The sequence below is a fragment of the Octopus bimaculoides genome, chromosome 2 (assembly GCF_001194135.2).
Source record: "Octopus bimaculoides isolate UCB-OBI-ISO-001 chromosome 2, ASM119413v2, whole genome shotgun sequence".
NCBI lineage: Eukaryota > Metazoa > Mollusca > Cephalopoda > Octopoda > Octopodidae > Octopus > Octopus bimaculoides.
In genome coordinates this window covers 96,634,398-96,655,536 of record NC_068982.1, presented here as the reverse complement: position 1 = coordinate 96,655,536, position 21,139 = coordinate 96,634,398, and the positions used below count along the sequence as shown (strand labels likewise).

Genomic DNA, 21,139 nt, shown 5'->3' with positions numbered 1-21,139 from the left:
TATACTTACATTGTGATTTCTGCAATGTGGTGCATAAATTGTCAAGTAAATGAGACGCATCTTTGCCTCCACTGATTCACTTGCAAAGTGTTGAGTAAAATTATTTCATTGCAGACCTCCTTTGAGTCTTTTTATTATCACTGCGACACATAGTCCCCAGTTGGTAACATTGATTTCAAGGCCTTCCCAGATGAGAGACTGGCATTCCACTTAATGTCTATGTTCCATGCTGGCATGCATTGGAGAGTTATTAATGTACAAATATGGTATCGTAGCTACTAACAGTTGAGGGTTGCGTAGTCTAGACGGCGTTTTTAGATTTCATTATTCTCTTTAACCCGGGCAAAGCCGGGTATTTCTGCTAGTAATTAATATTTCTAATGTTATTTCATCCTTCATGAGACAGAACTGGTGCATATTTCTAATTTCTGTAATGTTAAATAGTACCACACAAGGGTCTGCAGTGCCTAGGAGTAAAGACACTTTCAGCACCACCTTTCACCTTAATTAAGAGATATTATAAACCAGAGGAAATCTTGAATCCTTTCAAACCTGCATGTAGAGCAACTATCATCCTCAATCCCATCTTGCTATAGTTTTGAGTTTAAGCAAATGGGATACACATCTCCTCGTGGAGATAACTTTTCCATACATGAGAGATTTAACTCAGCATTGCAAACCAAGGAAAACCTCTGTTAGTACTACTGTATAACCATTACTTATTATAGTGAATTATACATCTTGTAATATCTGTTTAGAATTTAGTGGATTTATTTTATAGAAATATATAGAAAATAGACTCCTTCAAATGCCAGGGGAGATACCTAGAAGTAGTTGGTAGCTTTCATTACCTAGGTGACCAAGTTAGCAGTGAAGGGGAATGCTCCAAGGTTGTGGCTGCTAGAATAAGAATAGGAATAGGCTGGGCAAAATTCAGAGAGCTTCTGTCTTTGTTGGCTATAAAGGGCCTCTCCCTCAGAGTGAAAGCAAATTGTGTGACACCTGTGTGAAAACAGCCATGCTACATGACAGTGAAACAAAGGCTGTGATGGCAGAGGACATGTGAAGGCTTGAAAGAAATGAATCTAGCATGCTCTACTGAATGTGCAATATCAGTGTACATGTACGGCAGAGTGTAAGAGAAAAATTGGGCATAAGAGGCATCAGATGTGGTGTGCAAGAGAGATATCTGCACTAGTATGGTCATGTGATGCATATGACGAGGACAGCTGTTTAAAGAAGTGCTGATCTTTTATTGTGGAGGGAACCTGTGGAAGAGGTAGACCCAGGAAGACATGGAACAAAGTGGTGAAGCATGATCTCTGAATGTGGGGCCTCACAGAGGTGATGACAAGTGATCGCAACCTTTGGTGATTTGCTGTACTTGAGAAGACTTGTCTAGCCAAGTGAAATTGTAGTTGTAGTTGGTGCCGGTAACATGTAAAAACACCCATGCTGGTGACATGTAGGAAGCATCTACTACATTCTCAGAGTGGTTGGCTTTAGGAAGAGCATCCAGCTGTAGAAACCAAGCCAAATTCAGTTCTAGTCAAGCTGTCTGACCCATGCCAGTATGGAAAGCAGATCTTAAATGATGATGATGATGATGATTTTGTCTCCTACCTGCTTGGATAATCTCAGCTTATTGATGTTTTTCAAGTCAATATATGACATAAGTAAAACACTATTGTATTGTATACAGGACAATCCCCTGAGGTATTTCTCCCAACCATACTGTTGGTATTCGTATTCAATGCATCTCTCTCTTTCTCTCCCTCCCCCTCTCCTCTCTCTCTATTTATTTATTGGCAGAATTGTTAGCATACCAAGCAAAATGCTTAGCAGCATTTGTCTGTCTTTATGTTCCAATTTCTACCAAGGTTGACTTTTCCTTTCAATCTTTCAAATGTTGACTCTCAAGAACATTCTGGCAGGATAGTTAAAATAGGAAAAGAGATTATAAGCATTAAAGTTTAAATAAGTAGTTTAAAGCCAGTGTTGAGCTTTAAGGCTTAGTAAAATACTTTGGTTACCAAAGGCAGCTTCTACTGCATTGATTCAATACCTGATTTCACTTCTTTTGATGGTATTTAGTAACAACTATATTCTCCAGATGAACATGGGGATGTAAGCAGAAGTAGATAAGGGTCACCCAAAGATCAATAAGTCTAAAGTTAGCTGAGATTGGAATTCTTGTCTGCTAAGTTGAGAAGTTCAATGTTGCCTCATATAAATAACCACCATTATTTGTTGATGTTATATTCTGCTTCGATATCATCAGGATGAAGGTGGTGATTTTGTAGAGTTATTAGACCATTTGAGTGCATGCCTTGCAACCTTTATTCCAACTTTCTGCACATTAAGTCCAAATCCTACTGGGGTCAATTCTGCCTTTCATCCTTTTTTGGATTGATAAAAAAAATCTCTCCTGCACACCACATCTGATGTAATCGACTTACCCACTTCTCTGAAATTGTTGGCTGTGTGCCAAAATTTGAAACCAATATATATGTGTGTGTGTGTGTGTGCACACAAACACACATACACACACACATATGTATATATTGATTACTTATAATCTTGTTCAATAAAATATGTTTAATTTCATTAATTTGAGTTCTAAGAAGATGTGGTGTATGTGTGCGAGTAGATGTAATCGCCTTACCTCGGTTTTCCTTTCGTCTGTCTTGCGGTATCCGATCCTCAAAGCTTGCCCCGACCCAAAGAACACTAGCAATAGCAGCTGCTTCTCCCAAACCTAGACCGTCGCTTAGCACGTCCTCTCCTGACCACAACCCCGTTCGAAAAGGGCACGAATCCCGATCGAGGTTCCCTCTGCCCTCCTTCCTCTTCCGGTCAACTCGCCCTTCCGGTCAGCTCCCCAGTCACTGACGTCATACCACAGAAGACCAAAGCATGTCCTTTGCTTTTACCATTTGGTTTTAAAGACCAAATCCACTCTCATCTGCATGGTCTGTATTGTTCAAAAGTTTCACTCAACTAATCTTATACTCCTTTGATTGTTATTTATTTATTTTTTTTTAGATTTTAGACATTCTTAGAAGGAGTTTTTGTCTACTTATTGCTTGGACAATCTTAGTTGAATGAAATAATTTAACACACTATATTACATTTTTAGACCGCTCAACCATATCTGTATTTAGTATGCAGAATGACTCCTGAATTATTATTCTCTCTGCCCTATTGCTAATTATTTTAAGCATGGACACAATGCAGTGGTGATCTCAGGATCTGAATCACCAACCTCATAGAAGGTTATTTAGAAACTATTGATCTGAATATCTGTGGTTGATTCAATGTAGGATTTTCTATATCAGCTATTTTCAACTGTTGCTCCCAGGGACATATGCATTCCTCAAACATCTTTCTGGCAGACACTGATTGTCTTCCCTCTATAAACAATTAATTTTTCTTTAATTGACTTGTATTTTACTTTTTTTTTTCGGTGCGACCCCTTAAAAAAATATCCAGTTTTTGGATCTGGCCTGGATATTAAAAAGGTTGAGAACCACTGCTCTACTTGATCACTAAATATGCTATAAATAACAGCCAGATCTCCCTCAAATCATGAGTCAGTGTGTGAGCCTCTACATGATTGCTTAAACTGTTAGAAATAGCAGGTAAATCTGCCTCAAATCACAAACAAATAAGGAAGCTAGTATGTACACTATGTCTGTTAGAAATGGCAGCCAAATTTCTCTAAAGTCATATCCTACTATCTTAAAAAGGGATACATAAGATAATATTATCTTAGATACACTGTCTGATATACAAAAAAGTCAAGATGGTCATGACTGGAATGCCTTTTGATCACATGACTACTTGATCAGAGTAGATCCAAAGTTAAACAGTAGCAAATCCCCCCCCCCTCCCAGCCACACTCTTATTTTTTTATGACATGCATTATCTCAGACTGAACTTTAACTGTTGAAACCTCTAATCTCTTACAAAATAAACCCAAGTTCAAGGATAAAATTCCTCTATCTATCACTTCTCACCTATCTGTTCTTCCTTTTCAGTGTATTTTCTTGTTGAATTTCAAGTTTTTACACTCCAGCATTGAAAACTATCAGATTTCTTAAACTTTCTTCATACACAAGGAGTTTTGTGTTTATTAGTCAGAATGTACATTTTTTAATTCTTCAGAAACCTATCTATCTTGAGCTCCCAACATTCTAACAAGAAGGTTTTATTTATAAACCAGTAATATGGTCTCTTACATTGATCTGGTGAATGGGTGTTCCTATAAACCCAAGTAAAGCTTGCTGGAAACCACTTTTATTCTGGCAAGTTTTTGCACTGATAGCATCCATGGGTGTGACTTGAAAGGAATTTGGCTGCTATTTTTTGTTGCAAAATGCTCCCTAATGGGCTCAGTTAAAGTGTTAAATTTAGATCCAAGTCAGCCTTGATCAAGCAGACCTAAGTATCTCATATTTCTTGCCTGTCTAGATGTATCACGATGTGTAAACAATGTCCTTCCATTTAAGACAGTGGGGGTTTAGTGTAGGGAAAGGTTTGGCTGTTATTTCTAGCAGGTTAAGTGACTGTCAAGGCTTCCTGATTGGCCTATCAATCGAAGCTGTATGTACTTAGTAGGTTACTAATATACTTATACAGAATTTTTGCCTCTTTTATGCTTTCTACACACATAGCTGTAAAAATTAAGTTGTGGGCACGCTACTGAAGACTTTAATTCTTGAAGGTATTAGATAAGCCAGTTCTGTCTAATACTGCACAACCTTCTTCAACTTATAGTTGTGGAAGTTGAACTCAACACTGCAAATTAATGAAAAACACTGAATTTGTCTTCTTAGTGGAGGACATAGTGGTTGGGTAGTTTCTATCTTGAAATAGCTATTTACAGCTTGATAGACAAGCTTATTTGAGTGTTAAATGTCTTTGCTATGGGAAATCAAACAGTATTAATGACAGGACATGGCCCACTAACTTCCTCCTTGTTAGGTTGAAGTCATTCATAATATCTTAAACAGAATACACCTTCAATTAAACACACAACATTTATTATTATTAACTCACTTGAAGGCACTGAGCTGGCAGAATTGCTAGAATGTTACCAAAATACCCTAGTAGTATTTCTTCCAACTCATTATGTTCTGAGTTCAAATTCCACTGGAGTTACCTTTGTCTTTTATCCCTATAGAGTTGATAGAATAAAGTATTAGTCAAGTACAGGAGTTGGTGTAATTGCCTAAAATTGCTGGCCTGGTGCCAAAATTTGAAACAATTAATATCTCATTTATACAACTGAAGAATTGAGTCTTTGGTTTCATTTGTGCTACATTTCTTGGAATGATATCTGTTGAACAACCTATAACAACATTGTAGAATAGTTGGATATGCAGTTAGTTGATCTATAATATTATAAAAGTCTATTGAATGACATCAGTTGTATATAACAATACCATGCCTTGCCATGTGCCCTTAACTCTTGATAGTGTCATAGGGGTACCATCATGACATATGGCATGTCTTGAGCACTTTTGAACCTGACAGACTCCTTTCCTTTCCAGTTCAACCACAGCCGATTGTCATATGTTTCCCTGGGTGAAGGCTTTCCTCTCACAGGTCTCATTGGTTTTGAATTGTCATTGATCCTTTCTGTAACTTTGCTTTTTTTCTAGGTAAGGGTATTGATCCTATGTGAATCCATTTTTACTGCTGGGAAAAAGGTGGTCCTTTGACCTGTCCAACATGGGAGGTTCTACCAGAAGTTTACACTCCATTGGCATAGCTCTCAGAGTCATTGAGGCACACAAATCACCACATAGCAACAAAGACTGGACTTTGTGGTAGAGAAACAGAATTAGACAAACAGAAAGAAAGAGAGAGAGCAGGAGAGAAATGGGACAATTGGACTCTGTACAGCAGTGGTAATTTTTTTTATTGACCTTGAAAGATGAGCGGAAAAGTTGACCATGGATGGATTTGAAGCCAGAGTGTATAGAGCTGAATGATAACTGTAAGACATTTTATCTGATGCTCTGGTGACTTTACTAATTGGCTACCTTGGTTATACCTTAATATGAATTGCAATGCATCCTGTTTCGGTAGACTGTTGATGCATAATTGTGTGTAAGTGTATATACATGTTATATTGATGTTTATATAACTACACACACACACACAAATATTGTGTATGACTGGTACAATTGTTAATGTTTTTTTTTCTAAATAAATCAATTTATGGGCTGTTTCTGGTAAGCTGTGAGTGGATGTATATTTGATATATGCCCATGTAGGGTGCCATGTATAGATTGTTTGTGAGAGTTATGTCATCTATATTGAGGTTAAACAACGTGGGCGGTGGGATTGAGCTTTGTGATACCATGTTTGATAAACTCGTTCTATCATTTTTATCTATAACTGCTCTGCTGAACTTATATCTAGCTTTCTGGAGAAATTCATGTCACTTTTTGTCTATGCAATGCAGAAACTGCTTCAATCTGTTAGATATAGCTGCCAAATTTCTCACTAGTTACATCATGCAAATACGGAACTATATCCCTATCAACAAATACTCCACCCCCCACCCCCACACTCTCTCTCACACACACAGATACAGTGAATATCTGTTAATAAATTATCAACACCTCAGCTATACAGACACAAAGTTACATACATACATGATGGCTGTCTAATCATTAGATGAGCACAACCATTGCTGATAGGTTGACTTGTAACTGATTGTTCCTGCAAACATGAGATCGACAGTGATTCCTGAAGCTGGTGAAAGTCTTACAGAGTTTATTACAAAGACTGCAAACTAAATTTATGTTTTCAGCCTGACAGTTAGGCATCTCAGGTGGAGAATCATTATGGGTTTTCAAATGTTTCATGAGTCCAAAGTGGCTCTTACAGTCTTTACTGCTTACAGCATAGGTAAGTGGATCTGCAATAACAGATTGAGCATAATCTATTGGCAGGTTGTCAGTGCGACTGTTGAGGTGGCTAATTCTGCTTCCTCTTCCTTGTGGGCAGCTCGTTTGGTCCTTGCTCAGCTTATTGAGTGACATCCTTTATGTATTTGTTTTCTCCACTTGTTTTTGTTGCCAGCCTGTACTTCCCAGTTGTGAAGGTCAAGATTGAACTGTGGCAGTGAGTCTTTGACACAGTCCTTGAAATGCTTCTCAGGTTTTTACTGATCCCATTTTCCTTCGACCAGCTCTCCATAAAGCATCTGTTTGGGGATACAACTATTGTCCAACTGTATCAGATGTCCTTCCCTGTGAAGTTTGTGCTTGTGTATATGAGCTTCTTTACTGTTTGTTCCAGTGCCTCTGTGTCTGGAACATGTAAGATCCCAGGATCAATCTCAGGGAGTGCAGGTAGAAGTGCTCCGATATGTTTAAATGTTTTTTGTAAATCACCTGGGTCTTGCAAGAGTATAAAAGTTTTGTAAGAACACAGGTATTATAGACATCCATCCATCCATCCATCAAACCTTCTACTAAGTGCAAACATAGGGCTGGATACTGTTGTTCTGGACAGACAAGATAAAATATGTATCATCACAGAGGTCAGTTGCCCTGCTGATGTGAATATCTCTTCCAAAATCAAAGAGAGAGTGGTTAACTATGGAAAACTGCTTTGAAGCCTCATGCTTCTACACCCAGGTTATAATTTTACATTTATACCAATAATAATTAGTGCATTGGGTTTTGTGAGTAAATAGCCAAGTGACAATCTGAGTAAATACCTAAGTGACAATAAGCTGGGGTTTTTCAGAAAAAAAAATCAACCAGCTAACTCACACATTGCAAATACAATCTGTAAGTGGAGCAGTAAAAATATGCAAGACTTTACTCAAGTTCAAAATGTAAGTTTGTTTTTGTTATCTACATTCCAATGATGGAGCTTTGTACCTTTGTTAGAAACCAGCTCCTTTCTTGCAGGAAGATTTCAAATAATTAAAGGTATATGAGAGCATTGCATATATATATATATATATATATATATATAGGAAAATGAAAGAAAGCCAGAATGCTGAACCGGAAGCATAATTTAATAAATTATGCTTCCAGTTCAGCATTCTGGCTTTCTTTCATTTTCCTATTATTTCTCCATGTGCGGTTAACACAACCCCACTATTTACTGACTTATATATATATATATATATATATATATATAAAGGATCTACAAACTTTGGGACTCACAGAGGGGATGACAGGGGACCGAGACTCCTGGCAGTTTGCTGTGCTTGGACAGACATGTCAAGCTAAGTAAAAGTGTAGTTGCCCATGGTTCATAAATGCTGGTGCCACGTAAAAAGCACCTATACTGATGCTACATAAAAGCACCCAGTACACTCTGTCTCTGTAAAGTGGCTGGCACTAGAAAGGCACATAACCATAGAAACCATACCAAAACAGACATGGAACTTGAACAACCTTCCAGCTGGTCAGCTTCTGTCAAACTGTCCAACCCATGCCAGCATGGAAAACAATGTTAAATGATGGTAATATGATATATATATATATATATATATATGATACAAGAAAAGGATGGAGGTACTGGTATCACATTTATTCTTTGGCTACAACTATTTCAAAAACATATGGAGCAGATAAATCATTTAACAAGGTGGAAAATAAAGATAATGTTATATTAGTTTCAAATTTTGGCACAAGGCCTGCAATTTAGGTGGAATGGGGTAAGTCAATTACATCAACCCCAGTACTTGATGATTATGTAATATTAAATATAACCAATATTAATTTTTTATGATTGAATAAATAATTTAATACAGGTATTAATTCCTGAGTAAACAATACAGGTATTAATTTATTTATTTGGTGATGAAGAAATGACTATGGGTTGGCTTCAAATTTTAGCGCAAAGCCAGCAAGTTTGGGGGAGGGATTAAGTTGATTACATCAACCCTCATGCTCAACTGGTACTTATTTTATCAACCCTGAAAGGATGAAAGGCAAAGTTGACCTTCATGGAATTTGAATTTAGAACATAAAGATGAATGGAATGCTGCTAAGTATTTTGCCCAGTGCAGTAACATTTCTGCAAGACTGCTGCCTTGATTGTACTTAATATTACAGAATCGTTGTTTTCTACATTGTTAAATGATTTATTTGACCTATATGTTCAAATGGTTGCAATTAAAGAATAATTGTGATACTAGTACCTCCATTCTTTTTCTTGTTATATTATACTCCACAACTTCCAAACCATCCTGGATTTTTATTTTGTGTAAACCAATTTCTTTGAATGGAGCATCATTTCTTTCTATACATTCCTGTTAACCAGTATTCACAGGAGTGCTGACTGATGTAATCACCTTGATTCCTAACCCCACCACTTTCAATCACTATATATATATATATACATATATAGAAAGATAGTGAACTGGCAGAATTGTTAGCACACTGGACAAAATGCTGCTAAGCATTTTGTCTGTCTTTACATTCTGAGTTCAAATTCTGCCAAGCTACTGAAATTTTATCTTTCACCCATTTGGAGTTGAAAAAAGAAGTACCCTCTCCCTGGTCCCCTAAAATTGCTGGTGTTGTGCCAAAATTTGAAATGTATGTATATGGAGTGAAAGTGTTCCACCCTAACACTTTAGTGAATTGTTGGGTCATTAATGAAGTGTGGTAGGGATGAGACATTCGTATTTGTTTGATCTTACAAACTTCTCTCTTTGCTTCTCTTCATTATAAACTAATAAAGATGTTGTCTGTCACACTCTTTCTGTATCTCTTTCTTTCCTTTCATCTCAGTGAATGAGAGAGAGAGACTGGTTAACAGAGCAAGAGGAAGAAAGTGTAAGAAAGTGAGACAAAAAGACAGTGTGGGAGATAACAAAGAAAGGTGCAGTGGAGTTGGAAAATTATGTAAAATAAGTGTGAATACTCTTCCACTTTCCCCATAATGTTTTCAAACCAAATATTGACAATGTACATAAAAATAAGTGTAAAAAGAATTATTTTGTGTGCTATTGTAATCAATATTTTCATTTTTTAAAAACTGAAACAGCAGTTCAAGTTTTCAGAAAGTGAAACGACTATTCTGATGTTTTTATTATTGAATATAGATTACTTCACCTTTTACTTGTTGCAATCATTGGATTGTGGCCATGCTAGAGTACAACTTTGAAGGTTTAAGTCAAACAAATCAACCCAGAATTTATTTTTTAAATCCAGTACTTATTCTATTGGTCTCTTTCACCAAACTGCTAAGCTACAGGGACATAGACAAACCAACACCAAATGGTATGTGGGGAGAACAAACACAAAGACACACACATACATATAAACATATCTATATATGACAAGCTTTCATACAGTTTCCATCTACCATCAATTCACAAAATATTGGTCATTCCAGAGCTATGGCAGAAGACACTTGCCCAAGGGGTGTCACACAGTGGGACTGAACCCAAAACCACATGGTTGCAAAGCAGTACAGTGGGGCCTTATGTCCATTAGTACAGTAAAATTTTCGTTGAAACTACTAACATTTTGTGCTCCTAGTTTTTCTTTCTTTTTGTGTTTCATTATTGGAAATCTAAATAATTATGTCATTACTTAATGATAATTTTGAAAGATTTTGTTACAAAAATGTATTAAACCTGACTCCACGTAATACAGTGGTGTAAATTGGCATCCAGCTGTAAAAACCATTGCAAAAACATATTTTGTGTGCTTAATGACTAAGAACCTTAATGAGTGTAGAGACTCTTTGAGAATGTTTAGTCATGGAAACTATTTTCAGACCAAGACCAAAGATAAAGCAGATGTATTAAACATGTAATCTCATATAGGCTGTGAAAGTGCTCTAGTTAATTGGTATTCATTATAGGTGTGGCTGTGTGGTTCAGAAGCTTACTTTCCAACTATGAGGTCTTGGGTTCAGTCCTATAACACAGCACCTTGGGTAAGTGTCTTGTACTATAGTTCAGAGCTGACCAAAGCCTTGTGAGTGGACTTGGTAGTTGGAAACTGAAAGAAGCCCATCATGTGTGTGTGTGTGTGTGTGTGTATCCTTGTCTAGATAGCATGTGATGGTTGCAAATGAGTATCATTATCATACAAGCAAGGTTGTTCATTTCCAGTCATCTGTGGAAAGCAAGAAACATAAAATGCTTATGTAATTTTGTATTATTTGTTTACAAAATAAATATAAGGCACAGGAGTGGCTGTGTGGTAAGTATCCTGCTTACCAACTGCATGGTTCTGGGTTCAGTCCCACTGTGTGGCACCTTGGGTAAATGTCTTGTACTATAGCCTTGGGCCGACCAAAGCCTTGTGAGTGGATTTGGTAGATGGAAACTAAAAGAAGCCCGTCATATGTCTGTGTGTGTGTTTGTGTGTCTGTGTCTACTGACTGGCATCATTCACTGATGCCTGAGAGTTGCATCAAGTGACTTCTTGCAGCAGAAGCCTGAACTACAATGCATTTGTCCCATAGAGAAAGTTTTCGGTTACTTTTGGGTACCGTCTCTTATAACGTGTTTGATATGTATACTATATGTATTATAAAGTGATCTCAAGATTAGTTATAAAGCTAGTTGTGTAATGCTTTCTTCCATTATTTATGTGGATGTTTTAAATACAATGTTATATTGTTATTTTTGGTATTTGATGGGAAGAAACTAGCAATTTGGGAAAAACGTTTTGTATGGTACAAACCATGCTTATTCTTCTTGCAATGGATAATGCAATATTATTTTGTTTGTGATTGAGGTCATGAAACAGCAACAATATGAATGTTAAGAATTAATAAGTATAGAGTTGACATGGCTGTTTTTTTAATGACTCATTCTAAATATCTATAATAAAAGTTCTTAGGCACGTGCTTGCAGCAGGTGGTCATTGAAGAAGACTATTGATTTGAAACTATCTACAAGTGTACAGCTGTTGAATTAGGTACACTCTCACTTTGCTACATAGATAAAATATCTATTCAGTTGTACAACAGATATCATAATCATATGGTCCATGAATGAAATAATTAAGCATTCTGATTATAGACCCTTTGATTTTAAAGTTGTATGTTTTAAAACATTTGTGGATAATCTATAATACTTTGGTTGCATGTGGACCTTTGTCTCTTTATGTAACTCATGTAATGTCACAATAATATAAGCACAATGCCTTTATTGAAATCTCTAACATAATTTTTAGGTTTAATTTCATTTATTTGAAAAAATTTTGTTTCTTTCTTTGACTCACTGACAATTGGTCAATATTTTTACAATTTTCTTCATGTAATATTTTCTGTACTCTCTACCATACACTGTTTATTAAATAATGTTTTAAATGGTGCTGTGATTCTATGTTTTTTTTTATTAATTGATGTGTTAAGTGATAGGTGAATGCTCTCCCTTACTTAACTCTTTAACTGCAAAGCTAAATTTCATCATTATTCTAGTAATCATGATAGATATCTAACCCTCACCCAATAGAATTGCTATTTTCTACAAGTCATGTTGCCTCAATAAATTTGGTATGTTTCAACGAAAAATAGGTTTCAAACATGGCATTCCTCAACAAAAGATAGATTGGTATATAAATCTACTTTCTGCAGTTAAGGGTAATGAAATTTTGAGTGGATATCATGAATCATCATCATCGTCTAACGTCCGTTTTCTATGCTGGTATGGGTTGGACGGTTTGACTGGAGACTGGCAAGCCAGGAGGCCACACCAGGCTCCAATCTGATCTGGCAATGTTTCTACAGCTAGATGCCCTTCCTAACACCAACCACTCTGAGAGTGTAGTGAGTGCTTTTTACAAGCCACTGGCACAGGAGCCATTCAGGTGGCACTGGCATCGGCCACGATTGGATGGTGCTTTTTATGTGCCACCAGCACGGGGAGCCAGTCATGCAGCACTGGCAACGATCCACACATGAATGGTTTTTATTGCATGCCACCAGCATGGGAGCCAGTCAGGCGGCACTGGCATCGGCCACAACTACAATTTCTGTTTGATTTTGATTTTGATTTACTTGACTCAATAGGTCTCCTCAAGCATAGCATGTCGCCCAATGATCCAATGGTACTTTTCTAGGTGGGCTGGTTATGCAACACTGGTGTAGGCTACAGCAGTGATCTCACTTTACTTTACTTGCTGGGTCATCTCAGTCACAGCATATCTCCAGAGGTCTCAGTCTTTCGTCATTGCCTCTGTAAAGCCCAACGTCTAAAGGTCATGTTACACCACCTCATCCCATGTCTTCTTGGGTCTCCCTCTTCCACGGGTTCCTGATACTTCTTTACACTGCTCTCCTCATCCATACGCAGCATATGACCATACAGTGCAGTCGTCTCTCTTGCACTACATCTGATGCTTTTATGTCCAACATTTCTCTCAGGGCACTTAAACTCTGTCATGTGTGCACATTGACATTACACATCCAGTGGATCATACTAGCTTCATTTCTTTCGAGCCTACGCCTGTCTTCAGTAGTCATGGCCCATGTTTCACTGCTGTGTAGCATGGCAGTTCGCACACATGCATCATATAATCTACTTTCACTCTGAGCGAGAGGCCCTTTGTCACCAGTAATCCGAAATACTTCAGTTCTATGGTCATCACGTCGCTGAACATTGGCAAACTTCTTTTCTGCTTCTCCCTTGGCTATGTATACCGGTTGCCCAGCCTCCCTTCTGGCTATCTGGTACAGCTCCCTGCTACCCCCACTCTTCCAGCCTTTCCAGGCCTGTTTCTTTGCTCTAATGACCTTGGGTATCTGCAGTAAAAAGGTTAAGTTAAATGAGGATCTGTAGCAGTAACTGTTGAATAAAGTCTTTGATATACAAATCCTTTATTGTAGCTTCTTTTGACATTTTTTTCAACAAATCAAATATGAGCAGAATACTGCATCCTAGAAGGCTCTACCATTCCTTCGTGATTGGTTTTGCTCTCTTTGAAATTCAAACATTGGTTATCTTTGACTGTGATCATGTTGGGACACCACCTTGAAAGGTTTTAGTCAAACAAATTGACCCCAGGATTTATTTTTTTATGCCTCATACTTATTTTCTCAGTCTCTTTTGCCGAACTGCTAAGACACACACACACATATATGTGATAGGCTTCTTTCGGTTTCCGCTTACCAAATCCATTCACAAAGCTTTGGTCGACCTAAGGCTATAGTAGGAGACACTTGCCCAAGGTGCCATGCAATGGGATTGAACCCAGAACTATGTGGTTAGGAAGCAAGCTTCTTACCACACAGTCACACCTGTGTCTATGGTTATGTATGTTTTGAACATTTTCTTGACAGTATTCCTGACTTTGATAGATTGCGCACCCTTGCAAAATTTGTATCCAATAAAGCACTCAAATTCATTGCAGATTGTGTCAGTTATGAGGATGTGATAAATTCTCTAAAAGGTGGCTGTGTGGTTATGAAGCTTGCTTCCCAACCAAGTGGTCTCGGGTTTAGTTCCACTGCATAGCACCTTAGGCAAGTGTCTTCAACTATAGCCCTGAGCCAACCAAAGCTTTGTGAGTGGATTTGGTAGATGAAAACTGAAAAGAAAGAAGTCTATTGTGTGCATGTGTACACACACACACACACACACACGAATATATACACACTCTTTATCCTGTGGATCTAGTCCTCAATAAAGATTTTGGAGTTTAATTTTAAATCATTCGAGCACTACTACGTGTTTCCTGGAGCATCTCTAGCTCTCACCTTTTAACTGCATATGTGCATGAACACGCGTGCATGTGTGCATGCGCACGTGTGCGTATGTGTGTTTGCACACACACACATTCTTTTGAATCTGATGATTCAATTTAGTGCTACTCAGAGTTTCTCATTATGTGCAATTCTTCAGGTAACAAACAAATGAATGGAGAATTAGTTGGGGCTTCAGGAAATAATGTCACACAGCGGTGAGCTGATGAGGTTTCTGGCAACATAGAACTGGTGAGCTGGTGAGGGGTAGTCCGTAGAAATTGTCAGCTTGTCAGTTTCACAGAAGGGGAAGATACTGTTATGAGGGTTAGGTAATAAGTCATGAGATCATTGGATATTTGAAATGCAACATTATTGAAGCAGCTGTAGATGACCTTAACTGTATTGTTGTTGAAGAGCTTATGATATTTATATGTTAAGGAAAATTGTTTATTTATTAGGGATAGGAAATTATGAGCTATATTGGACTCTATTCTCTTTCTTGGAAGAATTAAACTAGATATTTCATTTCCTATTTATAGAACATTCCACAATGATTAACATTCATGTGAAAATAAGTTCATATGTTACACACTGCATGTCAACTTGACCACTCCCAAATTTTTGATTGATTACCTCCATATTCTAGTTGAATAGTGGTAACACAATTACAGTTTCTTTGACAACAAAGTTTTTTGTATTTAAAGGAGAAGAGAAATGGAAAATGCATGAAATCAAAAAACATGGGTGAAATTAATTAGCTTATATAGCAGGCACAATACCACAGATTGTCAAGGCATAAAACAATGATATTCATGGCTTTTTCAAAAACTTAAGTAATATAAGTTTAAAATGTTAACTAGAATTCAAGGAGACTATTGATCTAAATTAACAAACTATTTCTTATGTTGATATGCATTCTGAAATACTCAAAGGAAGGAACTCATAATTTGTGATGTTCTGGCTTTTCAAAAGTGAAATGAAATTGTTTCAAAAGAGATTCAAAACCGACTTCTATTTCATATAATGAATAATAACATTTGAGCTACAGAGGGAGTTTCTGTCCCTAATCTGCTCAGAATAGCTGCTAAATTTTCCTCTCTCCAAACTCCCTACAATTTTTAGAATTGGAACCTCATGTTTTAAGAATGTTTATATTCTACAAATCTGATAGGATAGCTACTAGAAAACTGATAATCTACAGAAGTTCAGTACAAAGTAATATATCAAATATAATTTGCATCATTGTATCAGCTTAAGGCAAAGCAGACCAGTAAAATATATAACAACTACAAACTTGGTTGTCTTGGAACAAATCCTGTTTTTCCCATTTGTTCTATTATTCATAACACTGTTTTGTTTTTTGTTTTAAAAAATTTTTTTTACCCAAGCCAAACGCCTGTGAAAAAGTGAAGATAGACAGACTTCCATACTGTTTCTTTTTCGAATTCAATTGTATTCATTTCACTGATTTTTTTTTCTTTTGTTTCTTTTTTGCATATCCAAATTGATGGTGGTTCCAGTTGATCTTCAGTGCCATGATTTCCTGATCACCCCAATGAATCTTGAGCATTATTAGCTCCACCGACCATGAATAATCCAAACTCTATCAACCTCCCTCGGGCTATATTTATTTTCAATGTTTTCCATTTATTTTTTGCAGCGGCCAAGGCATCACTATTTCCTTTTCTTACTCTGTTTTACAGACATCTTGGCCTCACTGCCACTCAAACAGGTTACCTTATGGCTGCAAAAATGCTTTCAACATTTGTTTGGGTTCCTGTGTGGACAAAATACTCCATAAAATTAAAAAAAAGACGCCTCTTCTTAGTTTTCTCGATAATAATGATGTTAGCTACAAACCTTTCTATCTGGCTAGTATCTGGTTCTATCGACACATTTTTAAAAGATAATTGTCTTTTACTAGAAGCTAAACAGCATATGCTGGCTTCTAATGCAACACTATCAGCTTCAAAATCCCATCAAAATGTAACTCCAATCTTTTCATCAACTACTGAATTTCCAAACATTTATATGAAAAACAATGAGACACAAGAACCTGTTCTTAATATAACAGAATATTTCTCAACATTGGTAACAAATCCTCTTTATTCTAAGACTTCAAGTGGAAATGATTCAGAAACCACTAATGAAACAGACTCGTACTTTCAGTCAACTGAGACCCTGTCTAAAAATGGAAAATTAAATAAATATTGGAGCACAAGTAAAGAATTACCTGCTGTATTAAATGGAAGTCTACAAAATGATGATACACACCTGCAAGTAAGCAAGGCACCACAGGAGTGGGTAAAGCGGAATGTTCAGCCACAGTCTACAACCAATCCTCTTGAAACATCAACAACAATGGATTCTACAAATGGATCTTGGAATATGCAGTTTATGTGGCAAGGCTTCAAGGCTTGGATTCAGGATGTAAAGGCAAATGAACAGACTCAAGTCTTTTTTATATTATTAACAATAATATTAATTGGAGAGATCTTTGGTTCTGCTGCAGAAAAAATTTCTGATGACTGTTGGTATGATCTTCTTGATTCTTTAGATATACTTGAAAAATATGGCTCACACCGTATTTGGAGTTCTTTGGCTTTCCTCTTGGTGCCTACTGGAATTGGAGTGCTAGTTGACCATACTCAGTGCCAACTACCTTTACATATGAACCATATTCTCATACACTGCTTTGCATTTGCTGCTTTTCTGATTATTTCATTGTGTTTCGCTTTTGTGTTTCCTTCACCAACATTTGAAAAGTGCATTCCTGCAATACGCCACAGGAAAGGAATTGAAGTAACATGTTTTGGCTGTCATGGTTTTGTGTATATGATGACAGTTTTTGTAATGGGTGCTGTTTATTCAACTATAAGCAATTTCTTATTCTGGTACCTTGAAGACATTGGAAGCAATGAAACCATTATGGGTTTATGCATACTTGTGAATACTTTCTCAGAAATACCAGTGTTACTCTATGGAGATTACCTGGTACGATACTTGGGTCCAGCAGGAACAACGTGTTTTTCAATGGTTTTCTGCAGTATAAGAGTTTTTGTTTACAGCTTTGTCTATTCTCCTTGGTACTTCCTTCCTCTGGAAGTGCTTCATGCTTTAACACACACCACTCTGTGGTATGCTGTGTTCAGCAACCCTATCTTTAATATCAGCCCTGATGTTGATCGCACTATTCGTAATATTTTGTCTTCTGTTTATTTTGGAATTGGTTTCTCTGCTGGAAGTATTGCATCTGGTTATGTTGTGGGCAGTTATGGAATTGCAGTCCTTTTTCGTGTTGTTGCAGGAATTTGTTTAGTATGGTGTATAGTGTTCTTCTTTATTGAAAAGTACATGCCACGTGAAAAGTCAGTTCGTTACCAACGTTTACTGCAGATGGATGAAGGAAATAACAGTGATGATTCATCTGCTGTGGAAGCTGATTGGTTAGAACAAGCAATGAAGAGTAACTGAAATCACCCAGTGTTGAAGATGTGAATCAGAAACTTTCTGACATTATAATTACATTTATTTTATGTATTATTTATTTTACATGAATGTATGTATTTATCTGATATGCAAGTATGTATATAATCACACATGAGAATATTTTTATGAGTATAAACATTCATTCACTCATTTATACAGAGGGAGGTTGATAAACTATTTTCAGTATTTGATATATATTTGTATAAAAATGTATAGAGGTTGTGTGTAACAAGTTGACAATTAGATTTTGTGGTGTTTCTTTTGTTTGTTTACTTTTTATTGTTTTACACTCATCCATAATACATGCAACAAAACCTCAGGTATAAATAACTTACTGCTCAAAATCTTACTGACACATTATATATATGAATATATCTATATATTCCCTTGCAATTTCACTTGATTTATTTCATGATGAGGTAAAACCTTTAAAAAAAAGAAGTAATAACTTCATTCATAATGTTAATAAAAATTTTTCTGTCATATTAAATGTTAAAACCATAAAGTTGAATAAAAGTTATTGGTTCTGGTGAACATCTGAAGGTCAGTTCCAGTATGAAAACTACAAAAACTGTAACTATTGATCATTTGAATTTGATAGGTTGTACATTGAGGGTTCATAACAGAACTGGAGAGCAAGTCAGATTAGATGTAAAAGAAGAGCCGAATTCTTGTTAAATTTCATCAGATATTACAAATATCAAGAACAACCAAATTCTTTCAAATTTTTCCTTCTCCAATATATAACACATTAGAGATCATTAATTCACATAAAATGCATTTTGATTTACTACAAAATCTCTAAAATATCAGCAGAGCAAAAAAAAAACAAAAAAACTCTTGTGAAAACATTAATTTCTGTAATAGTTGAATGACAGTGAGTTAGAAGAAATTGATTATTAATGTATGAATATAAATATCAGTTGCATTATATGGCATAACAGAATGTGGTGGATTGGCAAGATCATTTATATATTGGATAAAATCCTTCATATTTCTTCGAGCTTTTTATGTTCTGAGTTCAAATCCTACCAAGGTCACCTTTGCCTTTCATTCCTCTGGGGTCAATATAATTGTCTAACCCTACTCCCCCTCAAAGTTGCTGGCCTTGTACCTCACTTAGAAACATTTCACATTGCAATAACATATTCTAAAACCCTAAAATGTATTCATTTTTAATTTCAAGCAAAATCACAAAAAAAAAAAAAAGAAAGAAAGAAAAAAACCCCTCAAAATATTCTGAGTTAATTTTTTAAATCTTTTTCTTGGATTTCATCTCTTGCTAACTCAAAATTTAGAAAGTTTGGAGTGCAATGTTACAGGGAAGATGAATAGAAAGATGCTATGTTATAAAAACAACCCAGTGCACATAACAAGAATGAATTAAAATGATAGCAAATTATTGCAATTATCACCGGCTTAAAAAAGGTTCCCTAATTCTTCTTTATTCTGACACCCTGCATTTTGAATTCAAATCCCATTGAAGTGAGCTTTGTCTTTCATCTTTCTGCAGTTGATAAAGCATTAGTCTAGGGTTTTTGGATAGGTAGAAATGTTCAAGCACTAGATGAAAAACCTTGTAGTATTTGTTCTGGTTCTTTATGTTCTGAGTTAAATCCTGCCATCACTTACTTGGGTGGTAGACTTAATCCATTACCTAGTTTAACAAAGTGCCTTTAGAAGAGTTCACTCTGTTGAAAGCATTCAGGCCATGTCTTTAGTTTGAGGATACCTTCCCCTCTCCTTCCAGTCTTGGAGGCTCTGTAAGGGATTATGAGGATTGCCTTTCCCTCTCAACTGAGAGATAAAAAAACAATCAAGTGAGAGTCTTGGTGCTAAAAACAAGTTGAGAGGAATATTGCAATCATTAAATTCACAAAGATCAAAATTCAACAAATGCCATTTTGATGCAATATAACCAAAATTCTCATAGGGGTCACTAAAGATGAGAACAGACCCTATCATCAGGTAGGACAAGGGGTGTGTGGAGAGGAAGCAGCTCTCATAACAGTCAGAATTGTAAAGAATAATGTATACTAAACCCTGCAGCTGACACAAGAATAAAGAAAAAAAGAGTGCTTGATCCATGTCAGCATTTTTACACTTTCCTGATCTCCCTACTCATGCACCCTGAGTACTCCTTTACCATTCCATTTATGTTCACAATTTTGTACCTTGAGAGTATGCCCTGGCAGATCTCTACCATCTCTCTCTCACTCTGATTGGGATAACCATGTATCTCCTCTGCAGCAAGACACCTATTTCTGTCCCTTTACCATAGTTTAACCTCTCGTCACCTGACACAAAGCCATCTCCTTCAATACCACTCCCCCTCTCAGTCGAAGGATCTTTGTCTTGCAAGTTATGTAGTAACCTTGCCAGTGCAGTGCTGGTGCCACTTAAAAAGCAGCCAGTTCGCTCTGTAAAGTGGTTGGCATTAGGAAGGGCATCCAGCCACCAAACCATGCTGAAGCAGACTTCACTGGTGTTGGTACCACATAAAAAGCAGCCAGTCCATTCTGTAAAGTAGTTGGCATAAGGAAGGGCACCCAGCTGCAAAAACCATGCCAAAGTAAACTGTAGAGCCTGGTGCTCAACCCATGCTAGCATGGAAAACAGACAAATGATGATAGGGCCTGCTATTTTTACATGAAAAAGTGATGAATCACATAGGTGCTCCTTTATTAGCATGTAATTTGATGATTTTAGTAGGAACAGAGTTATGTATTAAAATTGTCTGCTAAGTCAGAAACTGAAGTAGAACCAAAGAATTAGCTGCCAGTTTGAATTTGGAAGTAGTTGAAAATGCAAATATAAGGAAAGCTAAATGTTATTTAGGAAATTATAAGAATATACTCTTCCTATGTCTTTGTTTTGATACAGAAATTGCCAGAGTAGTGGTAAGTACAAGTTTTTCAAAGATAGCAAAACAACTAAAGAAACATTTGTATTTTTA

At 36.5% G+C, this 21,139-nt stretch overlaps 1 protein-coding gene across 2 annotated transcripts in view; it reads left to right on the top strand.

The window, feature by feature from the left end:
- The window catches only part of LOC106869105 (major facilitator superfamily domain-containing protein 6-like), a 27,749-nt gene extending 6,610 nt beyond the window's left edge, over positions 1-21,139 (top strand). For both annotated transcript variants that reach the window (XM_014914645.2, XM_014914644.2), the window contains exon 2: positions 16,215-21,139. In XM_014914645.2, coding sequence (XP_014770131.1) covers positions 16,282-18,168 — 1,887 coding nt within the window. In that variant the 5' untranslated portion in view covers positions 16,215-16,281 and the 3' untranslated portion in view covers positions 18,169-21,139. The remainder of the gene's footprint in view (positions 1-16,214) is intronic.